Here is a 23,999-nt window from a genome sequence, read left to right as displayed (position 1 = left end):
CTTTTCTCTGGTTTAGGGACAGCAGCCAGGCTGAAATCTGCAGCAAAAGGGACAACCTCTGCAAGGAGCCTCCTGCAAATACCTAGGCAGGGCAGTGGCTGCCAGCACTGCCCAGATACTGCACACTCACGCCTGCCTCCATAGCCAGAGACTGAAAGGAAGCCCAAATCTCTCACAGGGAGATTTAGGCCCCTGCATGCCTCTAGAAGCCAGTCCTTGGAGCTTGAATTCCCTGGTTCGCTGTGCAATAGCTGCAGTTGAGGGTGGGGATGTGGAGGGGACACAGCTTGTGGAGATGTGAGGATAAACGTGAAAAGGACCCACGTGTGTGTGTGTGGTTGCGTGTGCTGCCCCACATCACAGCTGTGTTTGCGTGTAGACCTTGTGCTTGCGATTATTCCCTCCGACAACATTGCAGCATGCCTTGTGTCTGTCTCTTTGCCTTGCATCCATCTGCTCCCAGTCTCGGTATCCCTCCCTGTTGTTTTGCCATGCCTCTCCTCCCATCCATAGCCAGCCCTGCCAGCCTGCGTGTGGCGTGTCATGCTGCCACAGCGCCTTCAATACCCCACTGCCACCAGGGTCAGCCCTCTGCCCTCCTCATGGCAGCACACTGGGACCCTGCTGAACACTCCCAGGGCACCACAGGCCCCCTGGCAGCTTGGGGGGCTGTCCCTGTTTGGGCCAGCACACCTGCAGCCCATGTGGTGAGTGAGCAGCCAGGGCCAAGCTTCTGTAGAATTAGCAAAACCCCCTGCACAGACAGCTTGCAAAACCTCAGCATTCGAGTGTCACCTGGGATCAGGTTCTGCTGGAGGAGAAAATGACTCTTATATCAACTTTCCCAGTGTCAGCCCTTTCAGCAGGGCCCAGCCAGGGCTGTGGGAGGGGGTGAGACCATCCTGTGTGTCTGTGCCTTCCTGGGATAGCTCTGGACCCAAACTCCCAGGGAAAACAGCTCCCTGCTGCTGCCTTCCTCTGCTGTCATGACCTTGCCAAAGAGCAGGGAGGAGGGCTTGTCCCAGGCTGCTTTCTGGTTCCAAAGCCATTTTGCCTGGGCAGAAGCAGCTCTGCTTATCCCCTTCCCAAACATGCTGATGGGAGCCTGTGGGGAGCAAAACCTTGTTGTGTCCTCATTGTCACCAGACCCGGGCCAAGAACTGAAGGTCTGTGTCCAGGGCCATCACAGAGAGAGGCTGTAGATGTGACACTTGGGGCCACGGCTTAGCAGTGGATTTGGCAGTATTGGGTTAGCAGTCAGACTCGATGGTGTTAAAGATCCTTCCCAAATTAAATGATTGTGTGATTCTTTGATTCAGCATTGTGAATCATTGATTCACAGTGATTTCCCACATGGAGGAGACCTGTGGTGACCTGGTGCAGAGAGGCCTCTTGGAGCACCTGAGCTGCACTCATTTGGTGGCAGAAGATGGTACGTGCCCCCTCCTCAGCAAAGCCCACACCAAGCTCCTTTTCCCCTTCCCAACCATCCTCCTTTCCCAGCAAAACATCTCCCACGCCGCCGGGGAAGATGAGGGCTGGCAGCTCTTCCGCAAAATGATGTTCCCATGGCGATGGGGATGCGTCGCCCTTCCCGGGGAACATAAAGGGGGCGAGCCGCACCTTCCGCATCAGTGCGCGCCCCTTGTCCGGGGCGGGGGCGTCCGAGTCCCGCAGAGGCAGGGCCCCCCCGCACCGCCCCCCGCCGCAGGGCCGGGGGCCGAGCCTCAGTGACGCCTCCCGGTCCCCATTCGCTGGGTCCGCCCGCCCAGCCCTGCCCAGACTGCGGGAGCGCCGCGCCCACAGCCCGCCGGGCAGCCCCGGACAGCGCCGGCAGCCCCGCAGGCAGCGGGCAGCACCGGACAGCGCCCGCAGGTAGGCACCGAGCGCCCCGCACGCTGCGGGGCCGGGAGCGGCCGCCGGGCTCGGGGCACGGCGCGGGGCTGCGGGCGGGGGAGGCTCCGCGGGGCGCGGGGCGCGGCGGTGGCACCGGGGGCAGCTCGCCCCTCGCCCGGGGGATGCTCGGCCGGACGGGCGGCGCTGGAGGAGGGCACGGGCTCAGCTTCTCGCCCCCCACCGGTGCCGGTGCCCCCCACCCTCGGCTCGGGACTGCGGCATTCCCGGTGGGCGCGCCCCCGCGCACGCCCGCACCGCAGCCGCGCTCCCGCTCCGCGCTGCTGCAGGGGGGGGGGCTCGCCCAGCCCGAGCCCTCCTGCCCCTCTCGAGGGTCGCCCCATCGCTTTTCCCTGCGCGCCGCGTCCCCGTGCGCCCCCTTTGCTGGCAGCCACCCCCCGGCACGGCCAGGCTCCTGCGGCTCTGCGTTCCCGCAGCCCACCAGCCCGGCTCTGCACGTCCCCATCCCCATCCCCATCCCCGCAGCTCGTTTGTCACCCTGAGCCTGTGACGCTGGTGGGCACAGGGGGTAGGTACCTCCATGGTGTGACCCTGAGCAGGTTGGGACTTTGCCCTCTCAGAGTGAAGCCCCTCGAATGCCGCTGTCCCTACGCCAAACCCCTGGGATCACGCAGGAGCGAGCGTTACCTGGCTTGCTCTGCTCCCAGCGCTGCTGGCAGGAGAACAGGGGTCCAAGGGCTATCCACCCAGAGCCTGGAAAATCTGAGTGTTTGGGCACATAGATGGGAGGAAAACCTGCTCTCTGGGAGCTTCTTTGCATGGATTTCCTGGAGGAAAGCCAGGCTATGACCTAGATAGTGTCCCAGGACATTTAAAAGGGAGCAGATTGGTGCTGGGAAATGACAAAGCAAGGGACAGAGGGACAGTTCCTAGGAATGCAGAGGTTCAAGCATTTACCCCATTGGCAACCTCTCGATTGTCAAGATCAGAGAGAAGGGAATTTTTCTTCCTGGCCCAGCGTTAGGGTTCTGGATAAAGAGATTTTTTAGAGCTTCAGGGTGAGCAAATGGGTTTGGTATTTCCTTTCAGAACGTTATATGAAACACACAAAAATTGCGAAATAGAAAAATGCAGCTGGCTGTGGTACAGGCAATTCCCAGCTCTTCCCTGGATGCTTTGCCAGGCGCAGAGGGAGCAAACTGAGGGTCTGTTGTCCCCTCTGCCAGCCTGGAGTCACGAAGGGCTGGTTAGTCAGCTCCCCCTCTTGGACCTGGCCCTACATGGCCAGCCTGAGGGCTGACTGCAGGATGCTCGGTGTGTCCTTCAGCCCGGCTGCTGCCTCGCTGCTGCCCCACGCTGTCCCTCCATTCCGCATGTCTGCGGCTGGATTCCCCACGCGGCCGCTTGGCCAGGCTGCAAAGCTTTAATAGATTCCTTGTGGCTGCGTTGGGCCGACTGGAATCAGCAGCCCTGCTGTTTGGATGGCACATCACGGGCCCCTTACCCACACACACAGCCTGGAGAAAGGCAGGCACTGGGCAGGGACCCAGACAGCGCATGGTGCCACCCAAACCCTTTCCATCCCGTGGCCAGGCAGGCTGAGTTCAGCTCCTGGAGGCTTCATGCCATCCTTCAGCGGGCTTGGCTCGCTGTCCAGCTGCTGTGTCCCTCTTCCTCGCTGCTCTTGGCCCCTTTCCCTCACTGCATCGCAATGACTCATCCTTGCTGAGCTCACCCGCTGGAGCTGCTGGAGGACTGGCAGGGCAGGCGCCCGCTGGCCCCCAGAGAGGGTCCCTCAGCTGGCAGCCCCCTCACAGTGAGCCACAGACCTCTGGTCAAGGTGTGCAGGCGCTGGGGTGCAGCCTGGTTTCACCTGTCCAAACCTTGGCTGGCCATGGGGCAGAAGGGGGAGGAGGCTGGACATGCAGGCCTTGCTGCAGGTCTGGCCATGCTCGTTTAATGTCTGCTGGGGGGATCTGGGCAGGGAAAACAACGTGTGGATGGGGCATTGCCTGGGGATGTGCAAGGTGATGCTGGGCAGACACACAGTGCCTGATTCCCCAGCGGGCTGCAGCGCCAGCTCTGTGCAGTGAATCAGACACTGGTGAGGAGGAGAAGACGCTGGAGCATCGTCTGTGCAGGAAGGGCAGCCTGCACCACCGAGTGCCCACACCCATGGGGCAGTGGCCTGGCTGACTGCCTCTCTCTCCCCCTGCCCAGGTTCCCCTCTCAGAGACAGCCCCCACCGGGCACCTCAGCAGCAAGATGAACCCCACCGTGGGCATCGCTGTCATCCTGACAGGTACATCCCTCCCTGCTCCCTGCTCGGCCCGGAGCAGCCTGGAGGCTGCGTGGGCCTCCCCGGAGCACACTGTTCCCTGCCCAACCCCCTCGTGCCTCTCCCAGTCCTCCAGGCTGCCCACTGCCAGATGATCAAGGACCTGAGTGCCTGCCTGCTGGGCCAGAACCTGCGCGTGGACTGTCGCTACGAGAACAAAACCGACAACCCCCTGACCTACGAGTTCAGCATCACCAAGGACAACAGGAAGCACGTCATCCACAGCACCATCAGCGTCTCCGAGAACATCTACCGGAGCCGAGCCAACGTCACCATGCACAAGAACCTGGTGTGCCTCCACCTGCAGAGCTTCACCACCAGCGATGAGGGCATCTACATGTGCGAGCTGAGGGCCACCAACGACTACACTGGCAATCAGATAAAGAACATCACTGTTATCAAAGGTGAGACAGGCAGGGGCACCTGGCCTCAGCCCTTCCCACCCGCTCATTGGCTTGGCAGGGCCAGCAGAGAGCACCACAACTCCCTGAGCTCCATAAATATGTCCTGACCCTTACATGCCCTTCAGGTGGGACTCACTCTAGCCCATCTCACAGCACTTTTCCTGCCTCTCTTGGGTCCCACCTCAGGCACATTGCCTAGGTATCCTCCCATAGAGAGGACAGTGGGGATCCTTCACACTACAGCACACAGGAGCAGTCCTCTATATGCAGAACTTTGTCTCACCTGGTGCCCATCCACTTGTCACCTCAGTCAGGCACAGGCAGGGTTATGCTTCTCAGGGTCCCAAAAAATATTTGCTACTACACATTGGGAGGGAAACAGGCCAGGATGGGGCGTGCTGCATTTCTGGGACAGAGCAAAGGCAAGAAGCTGTGTTGCAGTACCATTCGAACTCCCAGCCTGAGCCCCATTCCTGAGGGATTTCATTGCCTCTCTTCTCTCCCTCCCATTCCTCCTCCTCACAGACAAACTGGAGAAATGCGCCGGCTTCAGCCTCCTGATCCAGAACACCTCGTGGCTCCTGCTGCTGCTCCTTTCCCTGCCTCTCCTGCAAGCCGTGGACTTCGTGTCCCTGTGAAAGGCGAAGCACACACACACTCCCAGCGCTCGCACACACACGCACGCACACACCGATCACCCCAGCCACCCCGCCTTCCTCGCAGCCCCTGGAAAAGAGAAGCTGAAGCGTCTGGAAGCCGTGAAACCTCTCAGTGTTATCTCTATTTAGCCGTATATTAACGCTAACCACCGTCCCGTGCCGAGGCTCACCATCCCACGCACACGCGCCCCGCTCCGAAGCATGGTGGCTCTGCTAGGCAGCGTTGCTTCTCCCATGGCGCCTCCCCGCTCCGCAGGCTGGCTGGTTTGCTTGTGCTGGGAGCACTGGAGGCCTCAGCCTCGCTTGTCCCATCCCTTTAACTCTTGGGGTTTGCCTGTTCCCAAGTGGGGAAAGACAGCTGGATTGGCAGGTAAGAGAGAGGGGTGATGTGAGAGCATGCGGAGGGTGCCCGTGGTGGGTGCTGTGCCCGTGGTGGGTGCTGTGCCCATGGCCCCTGGAGGTGACAGGGCTCCTGGTGTCCCCACCCTGCCTGCCTGCCACCCAGGTGACTGATTCCTCACCCTGCTCCTCTCAACCTGAGCTGCCACAGCTGGGAGAGGGCAATAAATTACTCCTGTCTCAGTGAGCAGGGGAGCCATGGGATACTGCTGGGCCTGGCAGGATGGGGGGAGAGAGGGGAACAGATCTAGGAGACACCATGAACCCCCTCTGCCTCCTTAGGGCTCCTCTGGGGCCCTGGGGACGGGCTCAGTGCAAATGTGCTTTGGCAACAAGTTTTTCCTGATCTGTTTCTTACAGCTGAGCTGGAAGTGAGGCCTCCTCCAGACAGCACCTGGTACCTTTGGGCTGCCCGAGCCAGACAGCACTCGCTCTCCCTGGGGACCAGCCCTTAGCTGTGACGAGAGAATTGCTGCCAGCACCAGTGGAGGCAAGCAGAGCCTCTCTGAGCTAGCCACAGCCCCACTGCCCTCCCCAGGACCCTCAGAGCTGCACCCAGGATGGCTGGTGGGGAGGGGGTTCCCCTCTGGGAGTGTGACCCCATAGGGGCTTCCCTGCACCGGCACCTTGTCTTCCCTAAGGGAACATCTGGGGACCCCAGTCCTTCCTCATGGAGAGGCAGAGCAGTCTTCCTCCAATCCCACCGTGCTCCTGGGAGGAGCCCGTGTTCCCCCTCCCTTCTCCCTCCTCCCTTCCAGCATTTCCCTGTCTCCCTTTAAGAGCAGCAAAGGACAGAAGGGCAGCCCACAACCTCGGTAAGGCCGGGATGGTGCCAGGGGTTGGCGAGAGCGGGGACAGGGATGGCCAGCACAGCTCAGATCTGCCAGCCCAGGGCTGCCCAGATGCCCACGGGACCCCGAGGAGCCTCACCCAGGGGAGGGCACAGGGAAAGGAAGAGGCAGGCAGGAGCATCCAGGTGCATGGGGTGAACCCCAGCTGTGCCACCCGTGCAGCCACGGCTGAGAGCAATACACAGCAGCTGCTCCCCACTCCTTGCTCCTCTCCAGAGCTGCTTCCGACCCCCGTGCCCATCCCCTGCCCATCCCTGCCTGCTTGCTTGCTGTCTAGTGCTGCTGAGGCCGTGCCCAGCTGAGGCCTGGCTGTGCCCAGCGCCCTGGGCGTGCTGGTGAGCGCCGGGGCAGGCGCGGAGCCCAGCGGCAGAGCGCGGACGCGGCTCGAGTCTCATTTTTTTGTGAACATTTGTAGTTGTTTCCACAGCTTGTCGTCAAAGAAATTCTGTTAAGGGAAAAGGAAAAAAAGTGGGAAAAAAGAACCTTATGAAAAGCAACAACAACAACAAAAAAAAAAAACACCTTACCATCCAGGAGTGTTCCTCTGTCTGTACAATAAAAACCCTACCTAGGTTGTGTGTTGGAGCCACGGGCGCCCGTGTGTGCGGCGGTGGGGAGGGGGGGCTGTGTGGGGCTGGGCACCAGGACCTGCTGAGGGGTGCAGCCCTCCAGGCATCCCCCCTGTGCCTCCAGCACCCCACTACCTGCGGGAGAGAAGCAGGCAGAGGGGCAAGACTCGACTTTCCTGGGCAGGGCAACTCCCTGGAGTGTGGCACCCTGCACCCAGACCCTTTGTCCCCATCCCTGTCCCTAAACCCCCAGTCCATCCTAGAGGCCACCTACTGCCCACGGTGGTGGCAGGAGACCAGGTCTGGTCCTGGCCCATCCATCCTCTGGGGAGAGAATTGCCAGGGATGGAAGTGGCCATGGGAGGGGGCCACTTGTCCCAAAGCTCCTGTGCCCGTCACACCAGGGTCCTGCTGGAGCCCCCGTGCCCACACTCTGCCTGGGGGGCTGCCAAGGGCTCCCGTGTCCTCTGGAGCGGCCACACACTGCCCTGCCCAGGGTCAGGATGCTGCCCTGGCACCAGGAGTCACGAGCAGCAGCCTGTCACCACCCCCTAACACCATTGGTGACCCTGCGCCACCTCCCAGAGCAACGCCCCGACGCGTCCCTCCCTGTTTAAGGGCTGGAGCCAGACGGGAGGGAGGGAGGAAGATGCCACCCTAATTACATCCCTCCCATTATCCCCGGCAGGTGCTCGCTGAGTCACGGCCACGCAGGTGCCGTAGCCTGGGCGGGTCAGGCGTCCCCATGGATCCACGAGGGGTGGTCACGCCGTGCCAGCTGCCCCATGCCCAGCTTTGCTGAAGGTTTAGGGGGCTCTTCTCCCTACATTTCACTCCAAGGGGGGGCAAAACCCAATCCGGCTCCTCCTCTCACCCTGATTCTCTACTCCAGACCTTGCTGGCAGCCACGACCACCCCTTTTTGTGCCTCCCTTACCCTCCGCACACCAAGTCGTGTCCCCCCCGCCGGCTCCCTCCCTTAACCCTCCCTCCATCCTTTCCCTCCTGGACCTCGATCTCCCTCCCCAAATCTCTCCCTTCCTCACGCTTACCCTCAGTCCTCCTCCTCCATCGCCAGAGCCCCCGCTGCCCCCGCAGCCTCCCCTCGGGCCACCCCTTTGCCATGGGCCACCAGCCCCCCCAGGTTCGCGTCCCCTTTAAGCCTCCCCAAGCTGGAATGCGAGAGGAGCATTTCAGCGCCCTGTGAGGTCAGATAAAGACACTATATTTATCTGGCTGGTAACCTGAGCCCTGAATTTCTGCCGTGGTGTTTTTACGCGGCCCCACAGCCCTCGGGCTCGGCCCCCTCCGGCCACTGCGCTCCCTCCCCGGGTGGAGGGGCTGAGCCGGGGGTCTCCTGTCCCCTGCGAAGGGCTCGGCTGCTGCCCATCTCCGCATCGCCCGTCTCTGAAGCTCCCCAAGGAGGCAGGATCAGCCCAAGGGCATCACCAAATGCCTGGCTGGTCGCCCCTCGCCGTGCCCTGAGCAGCCATCGGCCCCCCGCGCCACATGCAGGTGAGTGCAGGTGGGGACAGCGCCCCGGGGAGGGGGACACGGAGACAGACAAAGGTGTCCCCCTCTTCCTTCGGGGGAGAGGTTTCTCTCCAGGGAGAAGGTTCCGAGTTCACACACCAAATCCTGGCTTTGCACCCTCCTCGGCACCCTCCTCGTCCCCCGGCGTGGGCAGGGCACCTGCCCGAGGGTCCCTTCTTTTTTTTGCCACCCACAGACCTCAAAGCAGTAACTCATGCCCCGGGTCTTACGTCAGGGTCCCCGGTGGGTTCGGGTTTTGCTGCCCGGGAACAGCAGGTTCTGCAGCAGGGTGGGGATGTGTCAGCAGCACAGAGCGGGGCCGGGGCGGTGACTCTTGGCCATGTGGGGTGAGCTGGGGGGTTCTCAGGCCCAGGGAAGGGCCCTGGCCAGGCTGGTCCCTGCTGGGTGAGTCACCTTGGGCAGGGCCTGTCACTTTGGGGGGTGGGAATGGTGGGGGGCAACGCAGGAGCTGGGCTGTGACAGAGGCACTGCAGTCCCCATCTGTCAACAAGGGTCACTCCAGTCCCTTCCAGGGAGCAAATATTTTGTGGCACATTCCCCCCAGGGCTGCTTGGGGTCACCCTTCTTAGAAGGAATTGGACACCGGGAGGATTCTGTGCCTCGTTTCCCTTGGGGAATGGGCAGGAGGCTGTCCCACCCCACTCAGCTGGACACAGAGCCCCTCAACCCCAAAGCACTCGTACCCTGAAGCGTGCAAAGTGCCTCACACAGGGTCTCCTCTGTGCCTCCACCACGGCAGAGTCCTGGGAGCTCCCACGTAACCTCCAGGCTGGGACATTGTGTCTCAGGGGACAGGGGACACAGCTCCGAGCCTGCGTAAGCGAGAAGCAGCTGTGCTGTGACACCTCGGATGGTGCCAGCGCTGTGTAAGCTGAGCTGAGCCCGCTCTGGGGCTCCGTGGCCACCGAGGGGGACAGCTGGCACCAGGCACGGGCAGGACAGAGGGGACACCTGCCACTGGGTACGGGCAGGACAGCAGCTGGGGACAGAGCAGGGCTCTGCTTCTCTGCCTTCAGAGTGAAGGGTTTGCCGCCTCACTTTGAGCAGAGATTCCCAGGGAAGTGCCAGGGCAGGACTCCCCAGTGCCCCGAGGAGCCCCTAGGTGTCCCTCTCCCATGCGGTGGCGCCTCTCCTGCCCGGCCCCGTGAGCGCAGACCGGACATTCCTGTGCCTCAGCTTCCCCTGACAGCCCGGGAGGATGATGAGGGTGCAGGAGGCCTGACTCAGCCGTGCCGGCCCCAGGGCTTTGCCAGGCAGCAGGAAAGCTCAGCACAATGACGGGCAGGGAGGGGCCAGGCAGCCCAGGAAGCGCTGGGAGGAACCGGGGTTTTCTCACACCCCCTCAGCTCCTCTGGCTCCTGGCACGCTCCGCTCTCCCGCCGCCCTGGGGTCCGCTCGGATGTGACACGGGGACCTGGAAGCACAGGCAAGCCTGGCAGATGTGACATTCCTCCATGGTAAGGCCTCTCTTCCCAAGGAATGGGACAGCTCCCGTGTCTGGGGCCGGTGCTGGCTCCTGACCCTGCATCCCTCCATCGGCTGCTCCGCATCCCCAGGGCAGGTGCTGCCCTTGGAGACCTGTCCTGCTGCCAGGAGCTCCTGCTGCCCTCCTCTCCCCAACCTGGCGCTCTCCTGATGCTGCTGGTGCCAGGAGAGAGCGTGGGCACCTGGCAGGGGACGATGGCGTGGGGCTGTCCTGGCACTGTCCCAAACCAAGATCATCTCTGCTGGCGAGGAGGATGGAGAGCAGGGGCAGTCGCTGTGCCAGGCTGCTCCGTGCCCCAGCAGGGCAGGCAGCCAGGCATGTGCTGCTCCCTGGGAGCCCAGGGGCTCCGTCATTCCCATCCTGGCACTCGAGTGCCAGTCTCTTGGCTGGGGTCCCACTCCCTGTGAGCGAAATTCCCCACTGTCCATGTCAAATCCTGACTGGCAGAGCCCCGCTCCTGGTGAGGGCGTCCTTGGCCAGGCTGGGGAGAGCCGAGCCGGGTGTTTCGTAGCTCCCTTGCCCAGGAGCAGATTATTCACCCTTCAGCCTCCGTCCCCAAACAGGTCTGTGTGCTCCACCTTGCTGCTGCTTGTAAATATTTCCTTCTGCAGGGTGGGATGGCTGTTCCCTGGGCAGTAACCTGGCTGTAAAGCCAGGCTGCCCGCCAGGAGCCCACGGGGGCTGGCTGCTGTCTCTCAACACCCCCTCCTAAAATCATTCCCGGGGCGTTTCCACGCTGAGCCTGCGGGGTTTTGAGCAGGAGGCTGTGCCCCCCAGGGCCAGGCTGGCAGTGACCCTCGTGCCACGATCAGTGCCCGTCCCCAAGCCTGGGTACACCCTCGGTGCTGCGAGGGATGGGCCAGGCACAGACTCTGGCACCTCCTGGCTTGGAGCTGGGCCAGAGCCCGCCCCGGCTGGGCTGGGAAAAGCCTCTGAATCAGGGTCATCTCCCGGGTGACTGGAGACTCTCGGAGCCACATGAGCCACTGTCCTGCCAGGGAAGGGACAGCAGTCAGCCCGGGAGCTGAGCAGCAGCAGCGCCAGGGCAGAGGAGCTCGGCTGGGTCCTGCCTGCCCCAGTGGCACCCACAGCCCCAGCACAGGTAGGGATCCAGCCATCGGCCTGCCAGCCGGGGTGCTGAGGGCACACTCTCCTCCAGCTCCCGGCAGCCCGTGTTTGGGGGCTGCTGGCTGCCACAGTGCCCTGTCCCTGCTCTGGCTTGGCTCTGGGGGCCTCTGTCCCTATCTCTGTGTGCTCCTCTCCTGCCCTGTGCGGGAGCCACCAGCTCTCTGTGGGCACCGAGTGCTGGCTGTGCCCGGCTGGCAGGGGCACGGCTGCCACCTCACCAGGAGGACTCTCAGTTTGAATTACTGATGGGGGCACAGGGGGCACGGCCATGGTGGGGAGACAGGAAAGCCGCTCAGATGCTGACCTTGCCTCAGTTTCCCTCTCACTGAAGTGCCAGCCCCTTGCCAAGCCCCAGCACTCCCTGTGAGTAACCAAGGGAAGGTGCTGACTGGATCAGCCCATCCCAGCTGCCTGTCTCAGCCAGAGCTGGGCCTGAGCATCATCCTGTGACCAGGCCACTGGGGATATCTCTCCAGGCCCAAGAGTGGGACAGTCACAGGATGGTGTGGCAGGGATGCCAGGGCTGGGGCAGAGGTGGCTGCTGACGGGGATGTTGGGTGATTCTGGCTGTGCCCTGGGTTCCCTCCTGTGGTTTGAGGTGCCCGGGGGCATGGGGGTGGCAGTGCCAGCCAGGTCCTGCTGTCTCAGGCTCTCCAGGAAGGCTGGCAGGTGGCAGGAGCCATGGCCACACTGTCACCAACAGCCCCTGGATGCCCTCAGTCTGCCAGAATCTCCAGGGGAGGCGGGAGCTGCTGGGTGGGAGCTGGTGTTGTGCTGACCAGGGCCTGTGGAATTGACCCCTGAGCTCTTCCCTTGCAGCCGATGCCTCCAGGACAGCGTGCCGAGCCCCAGCCTGCAGCATGTCCCAGCTCTCCTCCACCCTGAAGCGCTACGTGGACTCCTCGCGCTACGCCGAGAGCACCTACAGCAAAGCGCCCGGCGGCTACAGCTCCTACAGCTCCTATGGATCCACCCTGTCCACCGCCTACGCCGACAGCGACAAAATCGGCTTCAAAGCCAGCTACCTGCCCTCCCCCCGCTACCACCACGCTGGGGGGCTGTCCCCCACCTCTGGCTACGACAGCGGCCGGCTGTACCCCGACCCCAGCATCCGCCTGAGCCCCTCGTACCTGCGCACGCAGCCGCAGCGCGGGCTCAGCGGGGGCGCCTGCTACACCTTCAGCGGCGCCCCCGGCAGCCCCACGGGCTACCTGCCCTCCGCGGCGCCCCTCAGCCGCCACAAATCCGTCAGCCACTCGGACCTGGCACGGGAGTTCTCGGGGCTGCACACCTCAGACAGCGCCTACCTGCCCGCGGCCGGCGCGCTCAGCACCCGCGCCCGGCCGGAGCACGGCAACCTGCAGGGTCTCTACCAGGCTGCCATCCACTCTGACTACGTCTGTGGCTACCTGGAGAGCTACGGGAGGAAAAGCCACCATGGCAGCCTCTCCACCGGCCACCTCAGCCCCTCTCAGGCCACCCTGCCGCCGTCGGGCACCCGCTGTGCCAGCCAGCCCTGTGAGAGGAGCGATGAGCGCTGCGATGTGTCCGCGCAGGACCCCACGGTACGCGGGGCTGCCTGGGGTGGGGGACACAGCCGTGATGGGGAGGGATGTGGGATGTGCTTGTGGCGAGCTGAGGAGCCCCAGGCACTCAAACTCTGCCTGGGAACCTGGGTGTGCTGCTCCGTGCCTCGGTTTCCGTGTGTGACCCTCTGAGATGCCCTTGCTGGCACAGCAGTCCCTGCTGGAGCTGCTGAGGCAGCCGTGTGAGGGTGGGCGGGTGTCCTCTGAGGGGCACCTCCCCAAGGAGGCAGGATCAGCCTGTGCCCAGGATTGTGCCCGCTGCACTTTCTGCATGCATGTGACAGCAGGTGATGGCTCCCATGAGGGGCTGACGAGGATTTCCTGCTGCCTCATCCCAGATAGGGAAGGTGACATGAGCAGCCTGGGCACTCATCCTGCTGGGACAGCTGGTTTGGCTGGTGCTGGCTCTGCCACAGTGACTCGGTGCCCAGCGATGCCAGCTCCCTGGCACCATCCACTGCTGCCAGTTTGGGGCTCTGTGCCCCAGCCTGTGTGGCACCAGGGGTTCCCCATGGCAGTACCACCCACACGTGCTGGCAGGTACTCGGTGCCCCGTGTCCCCATCAGTGCTGCAGTGTCCCCAGAGCTCCAGCCTGGGCCGGGAGCAGGCACCGCACACTCAGCCCGTGCAGGGGAGCAGCCTGGTAATTTTCCACTCAGGTTTCCTTCCAAGATCTGGCCAGGCTCTGCCTGCATTGTCTCCCGCTGTCTTTCCAGTCACCCTCCATTCCCCCATGGTCTGACCTGCCCTTTGCTTCCCTGCCTCTCTGTCCCACCGCCCTCCGCCGAACCACGAGAAATCCTGTCCTGCTCGCAGGGAGGCAGAAAAGAATCCCCCAGCATTTTTTCCATTTGAAGCCAGTGTTCCCACATCCCTCTCTGTGCCCCTTCCCCAGTGCCTTCCCCCACAGAACCACCTTCAGCAGTGCCCTGCCGTGGTGTGGGACCCCCTGTGCCCACCTGCCTCATGCCTGGCCCCCAGTTCTGGGGTGAGGGAGCGGGTTGGGGAGTCAGGGCAGTGGAGGATCAGTGCTGTGGAAGGGAATTCCTGCCTCCCCCTCCCACACCAGGCCCTGCTGGGGGGCTCCAAGGGGGGATCCAGCAGCTGCTGCAGCCACTGGCGGCTCTCGCTAAAGCCAACACTGCCACTGCAGTGTTCCCACCCCATGTGCCCACACATTGCTGTGTGGGGTGCCAGCCTGCTCCTGTGGGGCAGCAGGGACTGTGCAAGTCCCAGCCCACAGTCTGCACATGAACCCAGCCTAGGCTGATGGGTGGCAAAGGTGGCAGAGGGCGCTGGGACAGACACCCATGCCAGGGCAGGCCAGGTCAGTGACACTGGCTTAGGTTTCCTCGGTGCTTTGATGGGCACACCTGCTATTTTCCATTGCTGTGGTTTATTCCCTCTCTTTCCCAAGCCGGGACACAAATGTCCCGGTCGTAAACCAGAGCTGGCTGCCTGTGGCCGTGCCAGGTGCCGGAAACAAGCGCAGGCTGCAGCCCCGGAGCTGCCATCCGTTCTGCCCCACTGCCCAGCCCCGAGGGCAGTGTCAGCAGCACCCGCTCCTGACGCAGCCAGGCCACAGCGGGGCTGGCCCCACGCCTCCTCCCGTCCCTTTTTCCATCGCTGCCTCCCGCCTCTGCACCAGGGAAACCGCCATGCAGAGGGGCTTGCAGCCAGCAGTGAGGGTGTCTCTGTGTGTCCCTACCCTCACCATCACTTTGTGCCTCAGTTTACCCTGTGGGCAAAGGGAAGTGTGTGAAGGTGTGATTTCAGCAGGGGGCTGTGCCTGCAGAGCTGCAGGGCCGTGCTGGCTCCTGGGAAGGGCAGTGTGGTGAGGGGCAGGACTGGAGCTGTGCCGGCCCATTAACCACCCTGGGTGTACATAGGGTCAGAAGGCCAGGGCCACCCACAAAACGCCGGCAGCTCTCCGCAGTCCCATCCTGAGCAGCTGACGTCCCTGGCCCGCAGCCAGTGCTGGCTGGCCCTGCCTGCTGCCGCGGTGCCAACCGGGCCTGTGGCAACCTCTGCCCGCGGCAGAAGGTCACCGCTGCAGAGGGGCCAGCTGAGGGCAGGGACCTGCTCTGGGTGATGCCATCCCACCGGGTGTCCCCTTCTCTCTCCCGCTCCAGCCTCGCCCTCAGAGCCTGCGCGCTGCTCTCTGGCTGGAGGGGAATTTGGTCCTTAGCCCAGGGCACTCGATGTCACTGGGACACGAGGTTGAACACGGGATGTGGCTGAACCGCCCTCTTGCCATGGAACCGGCTCAGCCAGCACGGTGCATCCTCATGGGGAGAGCTGCCCCAGCTCCCTGCACAGTGCTCAGGGCTGGCTGTGCCCATCCTGCCCGCGTGGTACCACCTGCACTGCCAGGCAGGATGGCAAGAGACCTGGATTTTGGGGAGCTGTGCCACAGCCTGGAGGCCCAGGGTTGGAGGATTTTGGGGAGCTGTGCCACAGCCTAGAAGCCCAGGCTGTGCCCCTGGGCACGGCAGGGCACCCAGGCAGGGCAGGAGGGCGTGTGCCCCGCCGTGCACACCGTGTCCCCATGTGTGTACGCCGTACACAGCGCGGGGTGTGTACATGTACACACGTGTGAGCACGCGCAGGCCGCGGTTACGACAGCCCTCCCGTTGTGATGCAAAAGAGCCCTGCAGATGAATAACGCTGCAAGATGCCTCCTCAGATATTTTTGCTGGTGCCAAAAATAGTCTCCCTGCCTTCCTCCCTCCCCTCCCTCCGTCCCCAGCCAGCCCCTCCGCTGCTTGACAGAGAGGCTGCATCTGCAGCCAGCAGGACCCAGCAGCCCCTGCCTCTGGATGAGGGTGTTTTGGGGGCTCCAGAGGAGGAAAGAAGGCTCTGTTAGAGCCCTCTCGGTGAGGTTGGAGGCTGTGGCTCTGTCAGAGCAGCCCAGCCCCACTCCCTGCCCTGGTTGCCCGTGGAAATTTCCCTGAGCAGGCAGAGAAACACCTGGGCACGCACAGCAGGCGCAGGGCTCCGGCGCTCGTCCTGCCGCGGTCAGAGGGGTGAAGCAGCGGGAGACGCAGGACGAGGACGCAGGACAGCCGGGCTCCCTGCCAGTCCCCGCATCTGCCCTTGCTGCAGGAGAAGAGCTGGAGCCCTGCCCGTGCCGTGCCTCAGTTTACCGAGGGGAGACGCCAGGTGGGGTCTTTGCTCCACGCAGGAATTGCGGGGAGTTTTTCCCCAGCTCAAGGCACTGAAATATCCCCTGAGCTCAGCGCTAATGCAGCCTCTAAAGAGGGGGGAAGCCCAAAATGTCACTGCCTGGGAACCTGGCATTGGCACTGCAGGAAAGGCACATGCCCAGAGCCCCACAGCCCGGCGTGACAGCCCGCAGCCCCTCTCTGACTACAGGCATCGCCTGCACCCACATGCTGTGGGGCTGTCCCACTTTTACCCCGGCAATTTTGGCGACTAACCCCCAGTTAGGGATCCCTGCTCCCTGCCCAGTGCCTGTCCGGAGCACGGCGTGCCCAGGGCCGGACAGCCGGTGCCACCAGCGCTGGGCACGCCGAGCTGCGAGCAGGGGGGAGCACTGGGGGGGCAGGCGCTGCTCCGGCTGCCGCCTCTCCCCATTGCCCATTGCCCCCGCGGTGCGCGCACGGTGCCGGTGTCGGGGTGCGGCAGCCCCGCAGACAGAGATGCCGAGAGGGCACCGCTGTCCCCCCGCAGCCCCCCGGCGCCGGGGCGGTGTCGCCGCCCCGTTCCGGAGCGTGTCCCCGGGGCAGAGCCGCCCCTCGCGGGCCCCCCTGGCTCCGGGCGCGCTGTACCACGCGGTGCGCGGGGGCTGGCCGTCACCGAGCCGTCACCGAGCCGTCACCGAGCCCGGCTGCCGCCTCTCCACCCATTTGATGTCAGAGGCGCTCAGGTGCCGTCAGCCCCGCAGCCGGCACCGGCTCCGGCCCCGCACGCCCAGCACGGGGGGCTCCGCGCCTGACCCCGCGCCCCCGCCTGCAGCCCGCCCCGGGCAGCCCGGCCGGTGCCCCCTGGCTCCCCGCTGCCCCCGGCTGCTCCCCGCCGTCCTGCGGTGCCCGCCGGGGCCACCATGAGGGACTCGTACACGGTGACGCTGCCCGAGGAGCCCCCCGCGCTCCCCGACCTTCACAAGGACCTGCGGCCCCGCGCCTCCATGCCAGGGTCCCTGCTGGTCTCCACCTTCGTCGGGCTCGTCCTCAACAAGACCAAGGTACGAGATGCCCGCAGCCCCCATGCCCCGGCTTGGGGGCAGAGAAGGGGCACGCCCTGGGGAGCGTGGAGTGCCCTGTGCCATGCCCCGTGCCCGAGGATGGGGTGGCAGGGGGTGGGTGCCCTCCCGGCTGCCCGTGGGGACGGCGTGTCCCCGTGTCCCACAGGGTGGCACGGAGCAGGTGGACTGCACGTGTCAGGACACCTGGGTTCCTCTCCCAGCCCTGTCCTTGCGGTGACCTTGGCCAGGTCCCCGTGTCCCACCACAAGGAAGGGTCTGCTGGCCACGCTGAGCCCCTTGGCAGTGCCATGGGAGTGAGCTTGGCTGTCCCCAGGGCCACAGCGCCGGGACAGATCTCTCCTGCAGGGATGGCAGAGCAAGGGGCAAGGAGGGCAAGGTCTGAGCACTTATGTAAGTCTGGCTGCTCTGGTTCTCCTGCTGCCCCAACAGGCTCCTGGCATGTGGACCAGGATGGGGCAGGACGGTGAGGATCTTGTCCCTTGTCCCCACCGCCTGTCCCTTGTCCCCGTCCTGCGGTGCAGCCTCGGGGAGTCCCCAGCCGAGCCGCGTGAGCCAGCTCTCCTTCAGCGCCTCTGAGCATGTCGTGTCCTAGATAAAGCCCTGTACGGGAGAGGGGGATTAGCTGGAGTTGAGTCACCCAGGGGAGGGAAATCCAGAGGGGGAAATAACACCTCGGTGCACACAGGGCTTGTGCCAGGCTAGGGGAGCACCTGACACCCCCTGCCCAGCCCCAGCCCTCCCCTGGGGTTGTTCCAGGCTCTGGGAGGACAGCCTGGGACCTGGCTGTGGGGGAATGCAGGATCTGTGGGGAGGTTTGCACCCACATGGGCAGGACTGGCCGGTCCCTCCTGGCACAGGGCAGGAGCTGCCCAACCAGGGCAACTGGACAAGCCCGTCCTGGTGGGGATGGCTGGGGCACACTGGGGCAGCTCCTGGGGGTTGCTGCTCACCCCTGGCACCGTGACCTTCCCTGGGGTAGTGGTGGGGACACGAGCAGGGCCCTGGGGCTCACATCCTCCAAGGGATGGATGTAGGCTGCTGGGACACCGGCCTGCCTCTCCTGCCGCCATCTGCGCAGGGACCAGAGCCAGCCCAGCTCCTCCAGCCGTGGCGTGGCACTGACCTGTCACATCCTGCTGGCACCCTGTGCCCAGCTGAGCCTGCCCCCGGCCCAAGAAGGCGCCTGGCACTTTTGGACAGCCCCCTGTCACTTGGGCAGCCACATCTGGGGACATCCCTGCGCTCTGGGCACTGCGGGGACACCCGATGGCACAGGGGGCAGCCGGTCAGAGCCACGCGTGCCCACGCAGGGCGGCCGGGTCCCCGCTGGTGCCGGTCCCTGCCGCGGTGGGTGATGCCTGCGCCGTCGCTAAGGAGCACATGTAACTGGATCTGGGTTATTTTGGGCTGCTGTCAGGGCTGGGTGCTCAGCACCTCCCACACACACACCAGCTGCTGCTATTTCGGAGCTGCTGGGCCCCCTCCCCTCCTCTCGCCTCCTCTCCTCCTCCTCAAGCCTCAGGTGGGCAGCTGGGGCGTTTGCCTAAGGATCCTTAAACCCTGGGCATCTGGAGAGCACCATCAGCAGCCTGGCCCTGTCAGACCCCCACCCTGCTCTGGGGAGGCTCATCCTGCTGCCCCCCAGTGCAGGGCTCGGAGCAGGACCCCTGGGCTCCCACCAGTGCCCCCCACCAGCATCCTGACACCCCTAAACCCCTCCGTGCTCTTGGTCTCTCCAGCAAAGAGTGATGGTGGTTCCCAGCCCCAGCATCCAGCTGCCCATGCCCATCTTTGCTTTTCCCGGCTCAGGGAGCACCTGGAGCACCTGGAATTGTCACCCCATGGCACAGGTGCAGCACAGCCAGGGCTGGGAAGGCACCACTGGGCACACAGCCCTGTTCCCTGGGCTGGGCTTGCACTTTCCCAGGTGGACTTTATCCTGCAAGACAGCTATGCCAAAGTCTGGGCTGCGCTCGTGCAGGGTGTCCTGGAGGGGATGGACACCTGGCACGAGGCAGGCACGCAGTGACAGGGCACTGTGCTCCTCCTGCAGCGTGGGACAGGCACAGGGCACTGCCATGCCCCGGTGTCCCCAGGGGAGGCAGCCTGGGTGCCAGCCTGACCTGCAATCCAGGGCATGGGGCAAAGGCATTGCCAGGCAGGGAGAACTTTGAGCCCTGAGCATAGTCCTGGGCCAGCAGGACGGGGCAGGCCAGCCGTGGTTTGTCACCAGGCTCTTGGCCCAGAGAGCTGCTCGGTGCCGGCTCTGCCCATGATGTCACAGCGGGATGGGGCCTCTCCTTGCGCCTGAGGGCCTGCTGCACAGGCAGCTCTGTGGCACCATGGCCTCGCTGGGCTGCCCACAGGCATGGCCAGCCCGCCACCCTCCCAGCACTGTTCCCTCTCTCTGCAGAGCTCCAAGGCCGTGCAGGGGCTGACCGGCCTGCGGAACCTCGGCAACACGGTGAGTGTGTCCCCGGGCCTGTGGCTCACACCTGTGGGGCAGGGGGAGCCCTGTGCCTTCACCTCACCCTGGCAGCTCCCTGCACCCCTCTCCCCACGGCGCTTCCCCTGTCCTGTGCCCAGCCCAGGTGTCCCCCTGCCATGGCCTGCCTCCCTCTGCTTCCCGTTGCCATGGTTTTCTCTTCTGCCTCCCCCAGTGCTTCATGAACTCCATCCTGCAGTGCCTGAGCAACACCAAGGAGCTGCGGGATTACTGCCTGCAGAACCAGTACCTGCGGGACCTCAACAACAACAGCCGCATGCGCACGGCGCTCATGTCAGGTAACTGCCCGGCCCCGGGGACTGCGGGGGCTTCCCTGCAGCAATCCCTGCAGCAATCCCTGCGGCACATCCCTGCCACACCCCACGTCCTGCGGGACCCCCACCCAGAGCTCCACGCTCCTCCTTGGGCTGCCCCAAGTGGAGGATCAGGCTGTGAGACCCCTGAGCTGTCCCCGTGGGGACGTGGCCGTGCCACCTCCTCTGCTGAGCCGCCTCTCTGCCTGCAGAGTTTGCAAAGCTGATTCAGCTGCTCTGGACCTCGTCCCCCAACGAGAGCGTGAGCCCCTCCGAGTTCAAGACACAGATCCAGAGATACGCCCCGCGCTTCGTCGGCTACAAGTAAGGGGGGGTGGCTGCAGGGTGGTGGGGGGAGCCGAGCCCCCTGCAGCCTCTCACTGGCCGTGCCCCGTGTCTTGCAGCCAGCAGGATGCACAGGAGTTCCTGCGGTTCCTGCTGGACGGGCTGCACAGCGAGGTGAACCGCGTGCTGGTGCGGCCCCGGGCCAGCACCGACACCCTGGATCACCTCCCGTAAGTGCTGGCACCGCACAAACCCCAGACGAGTTCACTGCCCGCAAGGCCAGCCCGGGGACAGTGACCCCACAGGTCCCTCTGGGCTGGGTGGCAGGGGTGGTGTCCCCCAGGCCATGCTCAGTGCCTGCTGTGTCCCCGTGCTTGCAGTGACGACGAGAAGAGCCGGCAGATGTGGAGGAGGTACCAGGAGAGGGAGGACAGCCGCATCAGCGGTGAGCAGGGCTGGGGACGGGAGGACAGGGCTGGGCTGGCAGCGAGGGGGGAACCAGGGCTCTCACCCTGCTCTGTCCCACCCCACCAGACCTCTTCGTTGGGCAGCTGAAGAGCTCCCTGACCTGCAGCGAGTGCGGCTACTGCTCCACAGCCTTCGACCCCTTCTGGGACCTGTCCCTGCCCATCCCCAAGGTGAGGGAGCCCCAGCGATCCCACACCCCCTGTCCTACACCCCCTGTCCCACTCTGCCTGTCCCTAACCAGCACTGCACTCCCACAGAAAGGCTACGGGGAGGTGACGCTCATGGATTGCCTCCGGCTCTTCACCAAAGAGGACGTGCTGGATGGAGACGAGAAACCGGTACTGGGCAGGGGGGCTCCCATGGCAGGCTGGGCCCCTTCCCCTCTGTGCCAGTGTTGGCAGCACTGTGGGCAGTGCCCTCACCCTCCTGCTTGTGCTGTTCTCTCCCACAGACGTGTTGTCGCTGCAAAGCCAGGACAAGGTGCACAAAAAAATTCAGCATCCAGAAGTTCCCCAAAATCCTGGTGCTTCGTATCCTTCGGGCAGAGGGATGGGCACAGGGGCTGTTGTGGGGGGCAGAGATGGGTTATTGCAGGCTCCCCTTTGTCCTTTGGCTCCTTGACGTGACCCTCCAGACCTGAAGCGCTTCTCCGAGTCCAGGATACGAAGCAGCAAACTCACCACGTTCGTCAACTTCCCGCTGAAGGACCTGGACCTGCGGGAATTCGCCTCGCAGAGCTGCAGTGAGTCCCCTGCATGCCTCTAACCCCAGCCCTGAGCTCCCGGGGACTCCTGGTGCCCCTCGTGTCCCCAGCTGGTGGGGGACAGAGGTGTGAGGGGTGGGGGGCACAGAATCCAGGATGCTGGAGCTGCTGGCATGATGGGGGGCACAGGGGTGAGTGGCACAGAATCCAGGATGCTGGTGCTGCTGGCATGGTGTGGGGCAGAGAGGTGAGGGGTGGGAGGCACAGAATCCGGGATGCTGGAGCTGCTGGCACGGTGGGGGGCTCTGTGCTGGCACTTTGAGGGGCAGCAGAGCTGAGCAGCCCCCCTGCTGCCCACAGACCACGCCGTTTACAACCTCTACGCCGTCTCCAACCACTCGGGCACCACCATGGGGGGACACTACACAGCCTACTGCAAGAGCCCTGTGTCCAGCGAGTGGCACACCTTCAACGACTCCCGGTGAGCCTGGGGCGGCACAAGCGGGCAGGGACCCCCCTGCTCGGGGCATCCCATCCCTGCTGCTCACGGCTGTCCCCTTGCCCTCTCTGCAGCGTCACCCCGATGTCCTCGAGCCACGTGCGCAGCAGCGATGCCTACCTGCTCTTCTACGAGCTGGCCAGCCCGTCCTCCCGCATGTAGCCAGCCCTGCCTCCCTGGGGGAGCCCTGGGCCACCCCTCAGAGCCGGCTCCACCGGGGTTCGGGCGTTTGGCACCCCCAGAGCGAGGGGGAGGCGAAGAGGAGACACCCCCGAGGTGGCTGCAGAGGGAGGCTGGGGACAGCCAGGAGCAGAGCCCGGGCAAGGACATCCCAGCTCCGAACAGAGGAGGGACTCGTGGCAGGGCAGGGCTCAGGCAGCTCCAGCTCAGGCACCTTCTGATTGCTGATTTGTTTTTTACCTCGGGGTTTTAGTTTCTTTTTTTTTTTTTCTTTTTTTTTTTTTCTCTTTTTTTCTTTTTTATCTTTTTTTGTTTCTTTATTTTTTTCTTTTTTTTTCTTTTTTTCTTTTTTATCTTTTTTTGTTTCTTTATTTTTTTTCTTTTTTTTTTTTTCTTTTTTTTTTTTTTTTTGTTGGTGTGTAATAAAAATCCTGAGCAAGGGACTCTACAGGAATAATGGGGCTACCTGTCCCATTGACTCAACCAGGACCTCCTCTCCCCTGGGAGAGCACCCAGGAGAGCCTCACACGTCCCTCCTGACCTCTTGCCACTCCTGTATCTGCTTGGCCGTCCCAGAGGATTCGTGAACTTCTCCCGATCTCCTCCCGGCACTTCCAAACCTCCTGGCAAAGGACTCCAGCAGCCCTCTGCTGGCCTCCGTCCCATCCCGGGCAGCACATCCCTGCAGCTGCCCCACTCACACTCCTCAAAGCAGCCAGACCCACGGACAGGAGGGAGGAAAACATTTTGTGGAATTTCTATGTATTTATAATGGACTTTGCTTCAACCTGGAGCCCCCCGCTGCTTCCTGCCTCTCCAGGGACTTGTGCCGGGGCTGCTCCGGGTGGGTTTTTACCTGCCTGCTCAAACGACGGTGCCTTAAACCATTTAGGGGAGCGGGGGGGCCGCGGGGGTCGCACGGAGAGAGGGGAGGACGGTGGCTTTGCGGGACCATCTGCAATCGGGGCTTTGTTCTCCCTGTGTCAGGAGCCCTCCTGGGTGCCCGGGCACCCGCCCTGCTGCTCTGCCCTCCAGCTAGCAAATGCCAGTGGCCTTTTTAGCCTTTAATTTATTCTCCTCCCCGTCCCGCCTTGCCTGAGGTGCAGCGGGAGGAGACACGGGCACCATCCCAGCCCTCGGGGCAGCTCCATCCAAGCCACCCCCGGCCCTGCGGGCACGGGCTGAGCGCTGGCACCAGCACCCTGCCCAGCCTGGGGCATCCCAGCGGGGCTCAGGGGGGCAGGATGGGAACGGGGGGCTGCCCGGGGCAGGAGCTGGGCTGGGGCAGCGATGCTGCTTGGCAGGTGGCTTGTTTACTGTGTAAGCAAGGCGGGTGGGAAGCGTCTCATACAAGGGAGACTCGTGCAGGAATAAATTTGAGCTTGAACAGGGCGTTGGGTGCGTGTGGTTTGTCTCCGGGTGGGCTGGCAGAGGGTGGGGAGCTGCCACCGGTGGAGCCCCACGGAGCAGAGCACTCTGGGCTCGCTGCAGCAAGGGAGATGTGGCTGCAGGTGGCAGAGGGAGCCTTTCCAACCCCACGGAGCTTCCCCCAAAACCCCTGAACAATGGCCCCTTTCTCCCCTGCTTAGGGATGGAGACGGGCATTAAGGGGCAGCAGGAATGCAGGTGGCAGTGCCCAGGCACCCAGCGAGGGCAGGGGGGACACGCTCAGCCCGGGGTCCCCAACACGGCCCCTTCAGGGCTGCCCTGAGCGGAGAGGAGCTGCTGGAAAGCCAAGGTGCCGTGTGGGGACCCCAGCAGCAGGGTCCCCGTGGGGAGCGCTCCCAGCAGGATGGGGGCGAGCACTCGTTCCCCTTTAAGACGCTGTTCCTCCGTGCCAGAGCCTGACCTCGGCATCCTCAGCTGAGCTGGATTAACGGGGCGAGGGGGAAGGGGCCTGCGGAGGGGACTGGGGCTGCCGCCGCCTCCCGGGGCTCCCCGCACTCCCGGCACGGCGGGCATGGCCCTCGGGTGGGCTCCGGAGCTGGGCTGCCACGGCTAGAGCTGGC

The 23,999-nt window shown here is 63.9% G+C and overlaps 2 protein-coding genes across 4 annotated transcripts; both read left to right on the top strand.

Annotated features, from left to right (window-relative positions):
* The first annotated feature begins 1,769 nt into the window (after nucleotides 1–1,769).
* On the top strand, nucleotides 1,770–7,090 carry THY1 (Thy-1 cell surface antigen). 2 transcript variants are annotated; one of them, XR_010030898.1, is made up of 5 exons: nucleotides 1,770–1,875; nucleotides 4,075–4,156; nucleotides 4,261–4,596; nucleotides 5,122–5,625; nucleotides 6,015–7,090. XR_010030898.1 is itself a non-coding variant. In XM_063178547.1 (4 exons), the coding sequence occupies exons 2-4, from the start codon at nucleotides 4,120–4,122 to the stop codon at nucleotides 5,232–5,234; spliced, it is 486 nt and encodes a 161-aa protein (XP_063034617.1). In that variant the 5' UTR covers nucleotides 1,770–1,875; nucleotides 4,075–4,119; the 3' UTR covers nucleotides 5,235–7,090. The 2 variants fall into 2 exon arrangements, 1 of the variants encoding a protein (XP_063034617.1); XM_063178547.1 differs by having other exon boundaries at nucleotides 5,122–7,090.
* Nucleotides 7,091–11,112: 4,022 nt separating this feature from the next.
* USP2 (ubiquitin specific peptidase 2) lies at nucleotides 11,113–22,119 on the top strand. 2 transcript variants are annotated; one of them, XM_063178543.1, is made up of 13 exons: nucleotides 11,113–11,215; nucleotides 12,061–12,806; nucleotides 19,470–19,520; nucleotides 19,717–19,840; nucleotides 20,068–20,179; nucleotides 20,260–20,370; nucleotides 20,521–20,585; nucleotides 20,675–20,778; nucleotides 20,866–20,946; nucleotides 21,060–21,138; nucleotides 21,243–21,350; nucleotides 21,672–21,792; nucleotides 21,885–22,119. In XM_063178543.1, the coding sequence occupies exons 2-13, from the start codon at nucleotides 12,102–12,104 to the stop codon at nucleotides 21,970–21,972; spliced, it is 1,749 nt and encodes a 582-aa protein (XP_063034613.1). In that variant the 5' UTR covers nucleotides 11,113–11,215; nucleotides 12,061–12,101; the 3' UTR covers nucleotides 21,973–22,119. The 2 variants fall into 2 exon arrangements, with proteins under 2 accessions (XP_063034613.1, XP_063034616.1); XM_063178546.1 differs by lacking the exons at nucleotides 11,113–11,215; nucleotides 12,061–12,806 and adding an exon at nucleotides 16,880–17,035.
* Nucleotides 22,120–23,999: the final 1,880 nt, after the last annotated feature.

Source organism: Melospiza melodia, chromosome 29 (genome assembly GCF_035770615.1).
Source record: "Melospiza melodia melodia isolate bMelMel2 chromosome 29, bMelMel2.pri, whole genome shotgun sequence".
Taxonomy (NCBI): domain Eukaryota; kingdom Metazoa; phylum Chordata; class Aves; order Passeriformes; family Passerellidae; genus Melospiza; species Melospiza melodia.
This window is presented reverse-complemented; position numbering and strand designations above follow the sequence as displayed.

What these genes read in the sequence shown, in the direction of transcription:
- THY1 (XM_063178547.1), top strand. Translation starts at nt 4,120, where the DNA reads ATGAACCCCACCGTGGGCATCGCTGTCATCCTGACAG. An exon ending in CATCGCTGTCATCCTGACAG is followed by an intron (nt 4,157 to 4,260) that starts GTACATCCCTCC and finishes TGCCTCTCCCAG; the next exon opens with TCCTCCAGGCTGCCCACTGC. An exon ending in GAACATCACTGTTATCAAAG is followed by an intron (nt 4,597 to 5,121) that starts GTGAGACAGGCA and finishes TCCTCCTCACAG; the next exon opens with ACAAACTGGAGAAATGCGCC.
- USP2 (XM_063178543.1), top strand. Translation starts at nt 12,102, where the DNA reads ATGTCCCAGCTCTCCTCCACCCTGAAGCGCTACGTGGACTCCTCGCGC. An exon ending in TGTCCCTGCCCATCCCCAAG is followed by an intron (nt 20,779 to 20,865) that starts GTGAGGGAGCCC and finishes GCACTCCCACAG; the next exon opens with AAAGGCTACGGGGAGGTGAC. An exon ending in CACACCTTCAACGACTCCCG is followed by an intron (nt 21,793 to 21,884) that starts GTGAGCCTGGGG and finishes CCCTCTCTGCAG; the next exon opens with CGTCACCCCGATGTCCTCGA.